General features: G+C 39.3%; 1 protein-coding gene across 3 annotated transcripts in view; it reads right to left on the bottom strand.

Moving 5' to 3' along the window:
• The window catches only part of KMT2E (lysine methyltransferase 2E (inactive)), a 112,451-nt gene that overhangs the window by 77,821 nt on the left and 18,946 nt on the right, over nt 1–15,684 (bottom strand). For all 3 annotated transcript variants that reach the window (XM_054018082.1, XM_054018098.1, XM_054018090.1), the window contains exons 2-5: nt 15,404–15,588; nt 4,612–4,726; nt 3,752–3,981; nt 440–520 (exon numbers count right to left, since the gene is read on the bottom strand). In XM_054018082.1, the coding sequence (XP_053874057.1) occupies nt 440–520; nt 3,752–3,981; nt 4,612–4,726; nt 15,404–15,474 (497 nt within the window). In that variant the 5' untranslated portion in view covers nt 15,475–15,588. The remainder of the gene's footprint in view (nt 1–439; nt 521–3,751; nt 3,982–4,611; nt 4,727–15,403; nt 15,589–15,684) is intronic.

Raw genomic sequence — 15,684 nt, 5'->3', positions numbered from 1 at the left:
CCATTTAGTCCTAGTGACTTGTTGCCCTTTGATTTAACAGCTTTTCCAGCATCTCCTCTTAAAACCTCAGTTTGACAATGTCTGATCTTTATTCCCTGAAAAGAGAAGGTATTTTTCCACTACACTCTCTGTAGTGAAGACCGAAGCAAAGAAATAACAGTGGATGAGGTGTTTAATTTGTCGTTTTACGTCCAGATGACCTAGCAACAGACGCAATTCTCTTTCAAGTTTTCTGCTTAACACTTCAAGAATTTTATTTGTTAACATGTTTGGTATGCTTCTTTATAACACAGAACCTGCTTGCTACTTTGTGATAGACTAATTTTCAATAAAATCAACATATTTAAAAGGCAACTTTTATTCATTTTATAGTCTCTAAATATTCTAGTTAGAGTTTAAAATTGCATGCACACACCATTATTAGCCATATGCTACTCACCTAGGTTGACAACGTTCACACAGATATATATCAGGAATATGCTGCCTGTCGATCCCCATGCAATCAATGTGCTGCCAAACACTGAAAAAAATAAAGATTCCATGTGTACAGCCTTCTGAAATTAATGCATTTAAGATTGACACTTTTTTAGTGACCATGGCACACTGGACATGTTCAGTCAAAATAAATGGTTACTTAATGTAACTGTGGTTCTTCAAGATGTGATGTAGACATGTATTCCACTTAGGTGTGTGCACGCCCAGCCCACTGGAGCCAGATAATTTTGCCTAGACATACCCATAGAGGGTCGACACTCGCACCTCGTGACCATCGCCTCTTCCCTGGCTATAGAAGGCAGCGCTGCCCCAATTTCCTTCTCTTTCCCCCCACGAGTTCCTTCACACCAAATGCCCAAAAACTAAACTACAATGCAAAGAGGACGGAGAGTGGGAATACATGTCTACATCACATCTCAAAGAACCACAGTTACAGTAAGTGACCATTTCTCCTTCGAGTAGTTGCAGCCATGTATTCCACTTAGGTGACTCACAAGCAGTACCCACCCTGGGAAGCAGGACTTGGAGTCTACCAAAACAACGAGTGCAGGACTGCCCTACCAAAACTTGCATCCGCCTCCAAAGATGCAGTAAAGGAATAATGGTTCATAAATGTATGGATGGATGACCATGTAGCAGCCCTGAAAATGTCCAGTACTGAGATGTCACTAAGGAACACTACTGATGTTGTTTTAGCTCTTATACAATGAGCTCGCACTTGCTGAGGAGGCATAGCTGAAGCTATTTCATATACAGTTTTGATACAGGATGTTATTCATTTAGAGACAGTCTGTGAAAGGACCGCTTGACCCTTCATACAATCTGCATATGACAAAGAGGCGAGGCAAGGCAAAGCACGAAATGGTTTAGTCTTGTCCAGACAGAAGGCTAGATGTCGCCTACAATCTAATGTATGGAGACACTGTTGCTTCGGAGATGAATGTCGCTTATGAGAAAATATAGGTAAATATACCGCCTGATTCAAATGAAACTGAGAAACCACTTCACAATCACACCCAAAATTTTTGTCTAAAGTCACTGCCCTTAGAGAACTGTGTATAAGGAGGCCCTGCCATCAGAGCCTGCAACTCACACAATCTTCTTCTGGATGCTATTGCTACCAGGAATGCAGTTTTCAGCCACAAAAGCGGACACAGACAAAATGCCATGGGCTTGAAAGGAGGTCCTATTAAAGCCGTTAGTACCACATTAACTTCCCACAGAAGAACCAGCTCTCAGATTGGAGAATGGAGACAAAAGTAGTCCTTTTAAGAATCTTGCTACCATATTATTGGAGAAGACCAATCTTCCCTGAAGAGGAGAATGAAAAAATATCGCTGCCAGATACGCTTTCAATGAGTTAAGCACAAGTCCCGACAACTTGAAAGCATAGCAGGTACTCCAAGATATTCTGGATAGAAGCCAGTGTCGGCTGAATTCCAGGGGCAAATGACCACACCGAAAGCAGCTTCCATTTCACTGACTAGGCCATTCTGATAGAGATCTTTCTACTTTTGAGTAGGACCTGTTAAACAGCCACCAAACACTGCTCTTCCTCCTCATTTAGCCATGAATTAGCCATACCATAAGATGCAGGGAGCTGAGAATGGGATGCAATGTGTGACCATGATTCTGTGTGAGTAGTTTGGGATGGAGAGTAAAGGGCATGGGCGGTTGAATTGACAGCACAAGTCAGAGAACCAGCACTGTCTCAGTCACACTGGGGAAACGAGAATGAGCTTGGCCTGATCTGCCTTCAGCTTGAGACTGACCAGTCGGATGATTGGGATTGGGGGAAAATGTACAGGAGAGCCAAGTGCCAGCTGAGATAGAAATGGTCGGACAGGAGTCCAGACTAAGGCCCCCTTGAGAGCAGAACAGGTGACATTTCCTGTTGCCCCTCACAGCAAACGAGTCGATCATCAGAATGCCCCAATTTGCAAAGATGACCCAAAAGACACTTGTCTTCAGACCACTTGTGACTCAGGAAGAAATTCCTGCTGAGATGGTCTTCAAAATGACTCTGGAATCCAGGCAGTTGGCTATCAGCGTAATGCTCTCCTCAATGCAAAACTGCCACAACCTGATTGCCTCTTGGCAGAGCATCCTGGAGTGTGCGCCCCCTTGCTAGTTCACATAATAGATTGAAGTGATATTATCAGTAAGTATGTGAACCACTGGGCCCGTGAAACAGTCCAGGAAAGCATGACATGAATTGTAGATGGCCCAAAGCTCCACCATGTTGATATGCAGTGAGGACTTCTGCTCTAACCACAGACCTTGAACTTTTAGTGACCCCAGGTGTACTTCCCAACCCATTAGGGAAGAATCGGCGACAGCAGACCTAGTGGCAAGGGCCAGATGAAGGGAACACACTGGCAAATGATCTCTAGACCATGTCCACCACTGCAGGGAGTCCACGAACAGTTGAGGAAGGCAGACCAATCTAACCACGGGGCGAAAAGTTGGATGGTAAACCATCCTGAGCCACATTTGGAGGGGGCAAAAGGTGCAACCTTGTGAACTGGCCCACCTGTGTGCAAGTAGACATGTGGCCCAAGAGCTCCAAGCACATCCAATCTGTCATGGAAGGCTGAGATTGCAGACTGAGGCAAAAAGTGGCAAATCACTTGAAAACAGTCAGTCAGCAGAAAAGCTCTTGAACTTGTTAAGTCTATTAGGGCCCAATGAACTCGATTTTCTGAGTGGGAACCAAAGTTGACTTCCCAGTGTTTAGGATAAGAACCAGATGGCCAAGCAAGCACAGTATAGTGTTAATATGACAAAGAGCTTCCTCTCTGGACTTGCCCCTCAGTAACAAGTCATCCAGATACAGGAAGATATGGATTCCTTTCTTCCTAAGATACACCATCACAACGACCATTCACTGAGTCTTTTCTGTGAATCATCTGCAAATCGAACATCGCTCCTTGATGTAGGCTTCAATTAGGCATAGCAAGCACCACATTGCGATCACTGCTGAGGATCACTCCCCCACACGACAGATGAAAATAGCAGATTGGAACAAAGTGTGAAACTCTTTCCCTCCTTGAACTTCTATTTTGCCGGTAAAGACAGTTATATGGCCTATAATGGACTTGGACGAGCCTCTGTTTTGATGGCGGTTCCCCTACCCTAAAATTGAACATAATCTAAAGTAATTAGTTATTTCAAAACTGCTTACTACTACAGTTTGATTAAAAAATAAAAACATGTACATATGTATTAACATCTTAATTCATCTAAAATATTTTACCTGCATTTGTCACAACAGATCATGTATCCATCATCATGGGTAAAACCACAAATACACCTGGTAATATCAGTTCCATAGCTTCCATCCTCTGATGTGCTGATGGTAGTAGCACTGGAAGTTTCATCAAAATTGGGAGTGGTAAATATGCCTACTTCATTCTTGCTGATAAGAACTGATGGAGGAGGAGATGCTGGAGGCGTTGGAGGAGGGCGAGCACCATAGTTATGGTCCTGGAGGATTTTTTGAAAAACCCAGAGTTATCTTGACATGGATCTGCACAGTGACCAATATTCATTTTCAAACTCCTCAGAAGGATTCCTACACCCACTTTTGTTTGGAAGTCAGGTTTCTAAATTCATAGCCAGAATGAAAACATTCAAAAACAGAAGCCCAAAATTATGCTCCTAAATTCACATTTAAACACCTACATAATACCCTACACTTCAAAAAAGCTTTGATTCCAGCAGCTCCCATCAAATTTTTTAAACTAAGACCAGTTATGCAGGTGCCTAGATACCTAAATCCACATTTAACTTTACACAAACAAGAAAAGGGAGATAAAGCAGCTTGAAAAATAAGTGTCTGTTTACGTACCAATATCAAATCATTCTGGAAGCACTAGTTGCAAACACTAGATTTTACTACTACTCCATCAGCAGCAGTATTGAACATTGCCTATACAGGCTCTAATTACATCCACTCAGAAGCTCATTTGAGCAAAGCAAATGTTTATTCAATAGAAAAGAACAAAACTGGAATGGAAAGTTTAAGATTCTGAGCATTACAAACAGCAAAAGAGCATTAAACAGAACTCTAAAAACTATGATTGTCTTTTTGTATACTCAAAGTTTTATACTTACCGCATAAGGCAAACCAATGTAACTGTGAGAGTGATGAGAACTGCTGGTATATAACTGGTGTGGATAACTGTTTGATTTTTCGACTACCACAGGGCTAGCTTCTACAGATTCTGGTCTGAAAAGCAAGATGTACACCATTACATACAATATTTCATATTTATTTGCTTTTACTTGTATTTTATCATTTTATAAAGTATAAGTATTTAGATTTTGTTCCTGTTAGAAGGTAAAAAAAAAAAACACATTTTCATAAGAAGTGGCCTCAAAGGAAGCATAAAATACATATCACCAAGAAAGAAGTTTCTAGAACATCAGATATACAGCTCAAATGGATCTTTGCATGTGAGATCTTGTTATAGGCATTAGCCCCAAGTAAATTCTGCAGCAGTTCAGACACCCTGAGCTTAAAACTTGGTTTATCATTAGATAAGTCTATGCAATACCACATACAGTAACTCCTCTCTTAACGTTGTAGTTATGTTCCTGAAAAATGCGACTAAGTGAAACGATGTTAAGTGAATCCAATTTCCCCATAAGGATGAATGTAAATGGGGGGGGGGGGGGGGGTTAGGTTCCAGGGGAAAAAAAATTTGCCATACAGTACAGTACAATAGTTGGGAGGTGCCCCCACCTTAGCCCACACAGGCACAGCCCACTGGCACTGGAGACAATGAGGCAGGCAAGGAGGCTGAAGGTGCTGTAGGCTAGGAGAAGCACATTGCGCAGCAACAGCGGCAGCTTCCCCTACTCTGCAAGCACCAGGGGCGGGGGGCTCAACTCCAAGTGTGATTTGGCCTTCCTGATTTCACTCCTGCATGCCTGAGCAATATTTTTATAGTTCTCCCTGGTCATTTGTCCAGTCTGCCACTTCTTGTAAACTGCTTTTTTGTGTTTAAGATTTAGTTGGGGATTGGTCCTGCTTTGAGCAGGGGGTTGGACTAGATGACCTCCTGAGGTCCCTTCCAACCCTGATATTCTATGATTCTATGGATTCAGGTCACTTAAAGCTAGTTTAGGGGGTTGTGTTTTTGTTTTGTTTTAAACAAACATTCATATTGTGCATATTTTTTTCTCTGGTTTAATCTGTAATTACAAATTATCAACAGAAAATAATAGTGTATATACGCACACACTATTTGCCCTGTGCCATGAAAAGAAGAGTTCTACAAAGTTAGTTTTGGTAGAGGAACAGAATATTTTTCACAGAATAATGGACTCTTGCTACTAAATAAATGCTGAGAATTGAAAAAAATGTGTTAAGGAAGAATACAAACATTTCCTAGGCGGAAGATATTTACTCTCTGACATACCTTCTATTATAATAGCTTTCTAGTCACTCACTGCCTTTTCATTTTGGAAAGGGAGTGATGAAAGAGGCTGTTCAGTAAAGAAACCAGAGGGGGGCAGCAGTGATCCTCAACCTTTTCCATACAATGTAACAGATACATTTTGGGGTATCCCTCCCCCATCTGGGGAATTGTAATCTCCCATCCTCCCTAGGTTTATGAACCCATGTTCTAGAAAGAAAACAAATTTGAAAAGGTATGTCAGATTCTCCACTACCCTCATAATGCCATGTTGACGGTACAATGTTTTCTGGTTGGGGTCCTACTGCAATGGAAATAATACTAATCTTGAAGATCTGTATACTCAAAGTTCTGACGCACAAGGAGTGGATATTTGCCCAGTACAGTCCAGCTAAGTTTCCAGAATTCTAGTCACTTTCATATCCTTCTCTCCCAATTCAAGAGACTGCTGTCCATCCTTTAAGGCAGGGGTTGGCAACCTTTCAGAAGTGGTGTGCTGAGTCTTCATTTATTCACTCTGATTTAAGGTTTTGCGTGCCAGTAACACATTTGAACATTTTTAGAAGGTCTCTTTCTATAAATCTATACTATATAACTAAACTATTGCTGTATGTAAAGTAAATAAGGTTTTTTAAATGTTTAAAAAGCTTCATTTAAAATTAAATTAAAATGCAGAGGCCCCTGAACCGGTGGCCAGGACCCCAGGCAGTGTGAGTGCCACTGAAAATCAGCTTGCCATAGGTTGCCTACCCCTGGCTTTAAGGTTTCCTAGCAGAATATTTTTAATACTTTTTGAAAGTGAAAGGAAGTGGCATGTCTATCCTGTTTTCCACTAAATAGTGCATTTTTCCCAGGGATTATTTGGATCTTGTTTGTTTTCCCTAGTAACCGGAGAACTATTTGGTCTAACAGGCAATCTGAATACCAAAACTCCCTGAAAAAAAAGATTTTAATATGCAGTCTACATTTCAGTAATGCTAACGTTCATTACAGAAGCTTTTCTTAGTTAGATACCATTATTGTGAGCCACAAAAATAAAAATGTCAAGTTCTTAAATGTGAGATAATTCAAAAGTCCTTAAGAGCCTAATCACCAAAATTTCCTGCTCTACCTTACAATATATACCCTGAAGGTGGCAGTCTGTGCATTCCACACAATCAAACTGGAATCCAAAGAGTAACCCAAAGAGTAACTGGGCTTCGCAAGGGATTTTAAGTGCTCTTTTTAAATTCAGATAATAAATCCCACTTTCTGTAAGTGTTGGCTACTTATTGTAGTTCTTTGGGGATAATTGGTGGACTTGGCTCCCATAATTTGACTGTCCTGATAACAAGCATCCATATAATCACATAAAACAGTGGAAAGCAGCAACTACCAAAATAAAAACATGAAAGTTAAAAACCAAAGAAAACAAAGAAATCCAAGCGTTATTGTTACCTATTTTAATACTAGTAACCCAGGTTCAGGCTGTGACTATTCCTATGGATTTAAGTTGGATAACTCAGGTTTAAAGTTCAGTGTGTATATAAAATGACTGGAGGATAAAAGACTAAGTTTCACATGGGACAGAACAAGAGAGGGTGATATAGTAGTAGGGAGTGGATGCAATGTGCAAAGTCAAGAATCACATCAATGAAGTGAGGAAGGAGTATGTACTTTGTGAAGGTTCAGTTAATTTTTTAAAAAATACTGGATTTCAAGGACTCTTATTGTGGGTGTCTTGCAAAAATTTGAGATTACAAGAGGAAAAGGGTCAAAAGAATATATGATTTGGCATTCCTCATTTGTGTTCTTGATATCAAAGATATGCACTTGAGGCACTGTATTTAGAAATCTTTTGAACAGGACCCATTCTGTAGCTTCACAGTACCATACATCTGTCCTGACCCACCAAGGCAATACTTAAAAAAAAATAAAATAACCAGCACACTCCTGGTGTTTATAAACAAAAAAATCATCTTATTTTTACTGTTTACTTCCCTAGTACTTAGGGACATTCAAACTTCCAACTTGAAATTTCTTGTAATGTTGTTTGTCTACACACCCGCATAGCATGAGACACAATGTCACAGGGCGGTTGGCCCTTTAAGGAGAGTTGGGCTCAGCCTCACCTGTTTCTCATAAGCAACCTCCCAACTGAGATGGTCAAGTGGTTATAAAAGCCACCAAGTAGCTCAGCTGGAAAGGAGAGCTAGATAAAGCAAACGGTCTCCTGGGGAAGGCCCTGGAGCAAGGGGAAATGATGCAAGGAAAAGGGGCTTGCAGAAGGTTGGGTTTGTATGTGAAACCCTATGCTGAACTGATTTATTGTATTTGCTGAATAAACTGTACCCTGAAAGAAGGGCCTGAAAAGATTGTGATCTTCCTGTAATGTTCAAACAGGCCAGCAGCCTACACAGACTATAATAACAATCAAACAAACCAAAAAACTCCAACAAATTAGCACTCAATATTATGGCCTAAATCACAGGTTTTTTAATGATTTGAGTGGGATTCTGACCAAATTATTCTTCTCCATGATGTACACAAAACCCCTTGGGTGAGGTCATGTACATGTAAGTGGTCTACAGGGGAGTCGCATCTTACGCAGGGGTTAGGTTCTGAAGTCAGCGCGTAAGGCAAAAATCGCGTATAGTCAAACGCTCATTGAGTGGAATGGCGGGCGGAATCGCCCGCACTACAGGTACAGTATTTAAATTGCTATTTTTCTCTTTTGTTTTGCCCAACGTGTATCGTTAAAATCGTGTAAGTTAAATGCGCCTATGATGCGACTCCACTGTATCAGTTGACAGACTGCTAAGTGGTTAGAAACTTAAACATTCAGAAGTGTTCAGGCTAGAAAACATTGTCACCAAAACCCAATCTTCCAATGGGTTAAAGGATTTTCTACTATTAGAAAACAGTACTAGATTTTCTCAGCTACACTAAAAAAAATTGAAGCCACATTTAAGAATCTCCGTTCTGGTTTTGGGTCAGACAACTTGCATATCTTGAACTAGATCACTTGAGAATTAACACAATTATTATACAGCCTTAAACTACCCCATTCTATCAGCAGATGGCCCTAGTGAAATTAAATAAATAATGCTGAATAAGAAATAAACCAACATACCACAAGGCTGTTAAAGTTATCAGTCAAGATTTCCATAAACTATGTTTTATGGGCTTATGGCTCAAATTATCTACAATATGAATCGTGGTTAAAAAGTTTTAACTAAAGATAATTGTTTTCTTCTAAGAGGTTTGAAAAGGGGGTTGAACGGACAGTTTCTTTCAACAATTGTTTTGACTATTCATTATAAAAAGTTAATCTGAGTGGTTCTCACCATTAACACCAAAAATAAAGTTTATATGAAAGCTGGAGGCTCAACAGGTTTTTTTAAATTGTGGATGTCAAAATACTGTGACACTCATTAAGATAGATTTTCAAAGGAGCCTAGGGTAATTAGGATCTCAACTCTTTTAGGCTCCTTTGAAAGTCCCAGCCTAAAGTTTTTAAGGTCATTTACCACAGCCTTCTAAACTCCAGAGCAGCATTTATTTATTAAAGGGAAAAAGGGGGGGAAATTATTTGAAAACCACTTGTTCCTAGTGTGCCTCAGCAGCTTTGCAAATTTTCTGGAAAAACAAGTTTTTATTATAGTATGTACAACAATTTGACTGTTTTTTGCACTACAATTCATATGAACATTGGTTGGCTAAAATTCAACCCAGATAAGAAAATATGATGTATAACAATGTATTGTGTTTCACACAAAATATATTGCAAGACTTTAGTTAAAAAATACAAGACAGCTGGTACAGGATGGGCAAAACTAGGTAGAGAACATTGCCTGATCTTTGGCAATTGTTTACTGATTTCTGACATGGTTTGCAAGGTAGGTATACTACTTTTTATCATGACCTGCACCTGAAAGACCAGATTTCCACAGTAGTTATGAATGAGTTTAAAATAAAAAATAAAGTCATCTAAAGCGTCATAAAGTTCCCTTTTCTTCTAGACGTAGAACTTGCTACAGTGACCCATGTACTGTGATCATTAGGCTAAACTATAGTAAAGCCTTTTATTTGGGATTAACTCTGAAAGTCATCTACGGATTGTGGAACATTGCAGTGACTTCCCAGGCACTTGACCATGAATATTCAACACTGATGCTTGGAACTACATTGACTTCCTGTAAGTCAGCAAGACCATTTCAGGCCCTTAATGAGGCCACTCTATTCAAGGCAATGTCTACTGCTCTCTGTCATTCACAGCAAGAAAAATTAGGCTAGAGTCTTACTATCCCAAGATCCTTTTCCACTAAAGGCACATACACCTCTACCCCGATATAATGCTGTCCTCGGGAGCCAAAAAACCTTACTGTGTTATAGGTGAAACCGCATTACATCGAACTTGCTTTGATCCGCCGGAGTGCGTAGCCCTGCCCCCCCAGAGCACTGCTTTACCACGTTATATCCGAATTCATGTTATATCGGGTCACGTTATATTGGGGTAGAGGTGTACTTTAAAAATTCTCTTCTCCTGAATACTCACTTTCAGTCCATCTAGTGGTCTTCATATCAAATTGAAAACTGTTTTTATATGGTTTACAATGTCTATTGTACTCCGGATATTAAAGCAGGTTGTCTTGTATTTGCACAATTTTGTGTGTCAGATTTTGTAGAGGCACCCAGAGGAACTCAGGTATATACCCATAGTACAGATAATGCCTTTTGTTATATAGATCCTCCATTAGTATGGTCTAACGAGGTAGTACCTTTACAGTGCTTAACTAATTCAGAGTACAGGAGGACATGCAGTTTATTTCACCATCAACTGTGATTCCCTCTTAATTTAAAAAACAAAAAACACAACCCTAACATTTAATAGGTTCAAAGTGAATAGTATAATAATTATATTCAACTTTATGCATACTGTTCTAGTAACTAACTACAATAGTGTTCTTTTTACAGGCCTCAGCCCTCTATTTGGAAGAGTAGGAGAAAGGATGATTAAATTTCCAGATCTCCTTTTTCAATAAAGATTATTCTCTTACATAGTCAAGTTTGCCACCCCCCGTTTTCCCACGTGCTTCGGCATATTAGGAAGCAGAAACAAGCCTGTCAAGTTACAGGGAACTGGTTTGACTCCTTTCACTTAGGAATAAGCCCAAGGTATATTCAGTGAGGATCTCTCTTTGTTATTGATGCAATCAATATCTAAAGTGTCAGTCTCTAGAAAAAAGCTGTGTTTGACATAACCACCACCTTTTTTTCAATCTAAAATTTCCCAGTGGTCCTTATTACAGTATTAGAATAATCAACAGTTAAACCCGTTCTTGTATACCAACTATCACATATTCAGTTTTTCCCCTTGATTGTAAGTTGACATAATACAAATTAGTTATGATGCGCACAAGGTTTCACCCAGTATGATCAAAGAAAACTAAATAAAATTGCTTCATATTTCTATATATTCTATAGCTTATTCTTTCTTGGCTACTCATTTTCCGTCTGTTGAACCCTATTTAAGAGCTCGGCAATTGCAAGTCAGAGCTAATCAGTTTTTACATTTGCTTCCTTCAATAAGGGGCATACGTACTGCCCTTATAGGAAAATGTTACCTGCCTCATGCTTCTCAGCAGTTCTCTTTGGACAGTGATGGGGAGGACTGTTCCTACATTTTATTTTAAAAACTGATAGTTTTGTACATGATCTTGGACAAATCCACAAACTAAATTAATTTTTAAGTTCAAATTCAAGAATGGCAAATTTTAAGTTATTTCAGATGCCCCACAAAGCACCCAGCAAATCAGAGTTTAAAATCTTGTCCCTGACCCTCAGAAGCCGTTGCAGTCATGATAGCAGTTAAGTTCATGAACATTATCACCAATGAACACATGCGGTCTCATCAGCCTAACTAAAAACAGACACCTAATGCCCCTAGAGTTTGCAGACCACAAACACAAAAACCAAACAAACAAAAACCACATACAGACAGCTGTTTTCTTTGGCTCTTTCCTTTTTTAAAACCAGGAAAACCTAGCACTCTTTTTCCAGGCTTTGGCTATTGGAAACCTCTCTGTTTTGAACTCTGGCTGAAGCAAGTCTTGGATTCTCTGTTGTCACTAAAACATCGGTATAGAATCCTTTGGTTTTCCCGACAAACAGTGGCATGTCAACCAGCCTACAATACTGACTGCATAAGCTTGTGCATCTCTTGCCACTTATTCTCTTCACATGGTCTTAAGTATAAAAGTATAGATTATGAAACATAAGGAGATACCCTTCAAGAAAGGCACACTAACAGATTTCTTCTTAAGCCCCGTCTGTAAAAGCTTTCCAGGTGAAAGCTAGAAAACTTATTTCACTCTTCATAGAAATTACGACCAACGCTCGTGTTTAAGGGAAAATTCCCCCCTTGACTCAACAGGTTTTAATGTTAAAGGACGCATGTGAGCCATTTTTCAAGTTTACAATGGCAATTCATCCATCTTGATGAAACCTAACTCCACTGCCTTTATTTAATATCTTATTACTTTCGAAGTTCTTCAGGAGACCTGAAGCATGAAAGAAAATATATAAAAACAAATTCTAGTCAATTTTTCCAACACCTAAACCATGCAAATATGTTCTTAAACGGTGCAAAAACATGAAAGCTGTATGGTTTCAACAGGACAAAATTAAACCTGTGTGTGTAGGAGGGTGGGGGCAAGACTCCTAAGGAAAGAGATTATGAACATTTAATCTATATTCATTGTGACTGACAGTCTATTGGCAAGTTTCAAAATGCAAGTTCTTTCAAAAGACTAGAAAGATAAACAACAAGTTATAATTTACAAGTTATAACTTATAAATTTGTAAGTTACAAATTTGACTTTCCTATTGGATTCTAAATATAATTTACATATGATCTAATATTTTTCAAAAATAGGTGACTAAAGTTCAGCTCTGAAATAAACAGTCGGATGATCAAAAATGCTGAATAACTAGCATCTCCCATTGACTTCATTTTTTAAAAATAATCATGGCTAAGATTTATAAGCACATATATTATACTGTGCATTACAGAGACCTTCTCGCTCTCTATACAGGCAAGATTTTATTTTTTTTTTGGGTTACTTTTCTCACCTCCTGCCAAAACCAAAATCAAAACCCATTGCATTGCTACATACTCTACTAATGCAAAAGAGGAAACACAAAAATTAACAAAGGCTATTCTTAGACATGCTGAGATTATTGGGATGGTGCTGATACTACTACTTTATGTAAATGAAAAAAAATATATCAGTCATTTGTACTCCATGGAAAATATTTTGTACTGTATTTCATCCCAAAAGAATCCACAAAAACATGGATATGCAGCTACCTTTGGTGTGGAGAGTGGCAACCAGGTGGTCAGCATACCACACAACAACAGGGACATCTTTTTAATCAGACTGGCGAGAATACAAGTTAGATGTCTTCAAGTCAGCAGGGCCTGATGAAACACACCCTAGAATACTCAAGGAGCTGACTGTGGAGATATCTGAGCCATTAGCGATTATCTTCGAAAAGTTATGGAAGATGGGAGAGATTCCAGAGGACTGGAAAAGGGTCAAATATAGTGTCAATCTATAAAAAGGGGGAAAAGGACAACCCGGGGAATTACAGACCAATCAGCTTAACTTTAGTACCCCGAAAGAGAATACAGCAAATAATTAAGCAATCAATTTGCAAGCACCTAGAAGATAAGGTAATAAAGTGACAGTCACCATGAACTTGTCAAGAACAAATCCTGTCAAAATCAACCTAATAGCTTTCTTTGACAGAGTAACAAGCCTTGTGGATAAGGGGAGAAGTGGTGGATGTGATATATCTTGACTTTAGTAAGGCTTTTCATACGGTCTCACATGACTGTCTCAAACAAACTAGGGAAATACAACCTAGCTGGAACTACTATAAGGCGGACGCATAACTGTATGGAAAAATGTTCCCAGAGAGTAATCATCAGTTGTTCACAGTCAAGTTGGAAGGGCATATTGAGAGGGGTCCAACAAGGATCAGTTCTAGGTCTGGTTCTGTTCAATATCTTTATCAATGATTTAGATACTGGCATAGAGAGTATACTTCTAAAGTTTGCAGACGATACCAAGGTGGGAGGGGTGGCAAGTGCTTTGGAGGATAGGATTATAATTCAAAATGATCTGGACAAACTGAAGAAATGGTCTCAAGTAAATAGGATGAAATTCAGTAAGGACAAATGCAAAGTACTCTACTTAGGAAGGAACAATTAGCTGCACACATACAAAATGGGAAATGACGGCCTAGGAAGTACTGTGGAAAGGGATCTGGGGGTCATACTGGATCACAAGCTAAATATGAGTCAACAGTGTAACACTGTTGCAAAAAAGGCAAACACCATTCGGGGGTGTATTAGCAGGAGTGTTGCAAGCAAACACAAGAAGTAATTCTTCCATTCTACTCCATGCTGATTAGTCCTTAACTGAAGTAGTGTGTCCAGTTCTGGGCGCCACATTTCAGGAAAGATGTGAACCAATCGGGAAAAGTCCAGAGGAGAGCAACAAAAATTATTAAAGGTCAAGAAAACATGACCTATGAGGGAAGATTGAAAAAACTGGGTTTGTTTAGTATGGAGAAGAAAAGACTAAGAAGGGACATGATAACTTTTTTCAAGTACATACAAGGTTGTTACAAGGAGGAAATTGTAAACAAAAAATTGTCTCCTTAACTTCTGAGGATAAGACAAGAAGCAATGGGCTTAAATTGCAGCAAGGGGAGCTTAGGTTGGACATTAGGAAAAACTTTCTGTCAGAGTGGTTAAGCACTGGAATAACTTGCCTAGGGAGGTTGAGGAACCTCCATCATTGGAGATTTTTAAGAGCAGGTTAGACGAACACCTGTTAGGGACAGTCAAGATCAGGGGTTCTCAAACTGGGGGTTGGGACCCTTCAGGGGGTCGCGAGGTTGTTATACGGGGGTGGGAGTCGTGAGCTGTCAGCCTCCACCCCAAACCCCGCTTTGCCTCCAGCATTTATAATGGTGTTAAATATATTAAAAAATGTTTTTAATTTATAAAGGGGGTCGCACTCAGAGGCTTGCTATGTGAAAGGGGTCACCAGTACAAAAGTTTGAGAACCACTGCTCTAGATAATACTTAGTCCTGCCATCAGTGCAGGGGACTGGACTAGATGACCTCTCGAGGTCCCTTCCAATCCTATGAATCATAGGACTCTTAAGAAGAGTGCAATGAGGTTTTCGATGTCTACAAAAGACAGACTGGGCCAGACTTTAGGTATCATCTGATTGACACCCAATAAAGCAAATGGATTTTTGAGCAGTTTATCTACCTCAGAAAGAAAAAATAAAGCTAAAGTAGGTGAATAAAAATAGCTATTAAAATTCAAACAATTAAGTAAAAACATTTTGGAAGTCTCTATTCGAAAATGCACATCACAAAAAGAAAAAATAACAAAGTTAGCAGTTATGTTAAAAATACTTACTCTGAGCCTGCAGCCATTTCCAAATAAGAAGTTTCTGCTGTGTCAACCCCAAACGGGATCACTATGCTCATGACGTTCGTTTCTGATAAATTCGATTACTATGGAGTCCTGTGCATTGGTATCCAAAACACTGGGGCATGCCAGCCACAGTGCTCATTGCAAACATCTAAGTGCATCCACAAACCCTGTTTAAAAATAAGAAAAAACAATGAAGACAAATCATTTTAAGCAGGCAGTTCCACACTGCGTTTTAAAATGGCACCCTGTGCTAAGACATCTTA

Source organism: Malaclemys terrapin, chromosome 1 (genome assembly GCF_027887155.1).
Source record: "Malaclemys terrapin pileata isolate rMalTer1 chromosome 1, rMalTer1.hap1, whole genome shotgun sequence".
Taxonomy (NCBI): domain Eukaryota; kingdom Metazoa; phylum Chordata; order Testudines; family Emydidae; genus Malaclemys; species Malaclemys terrapin.
Note: the sequence above shows the minus strand (reverse complement) of the source record. Positions and strands in the feature narration are given on the sequence as shown.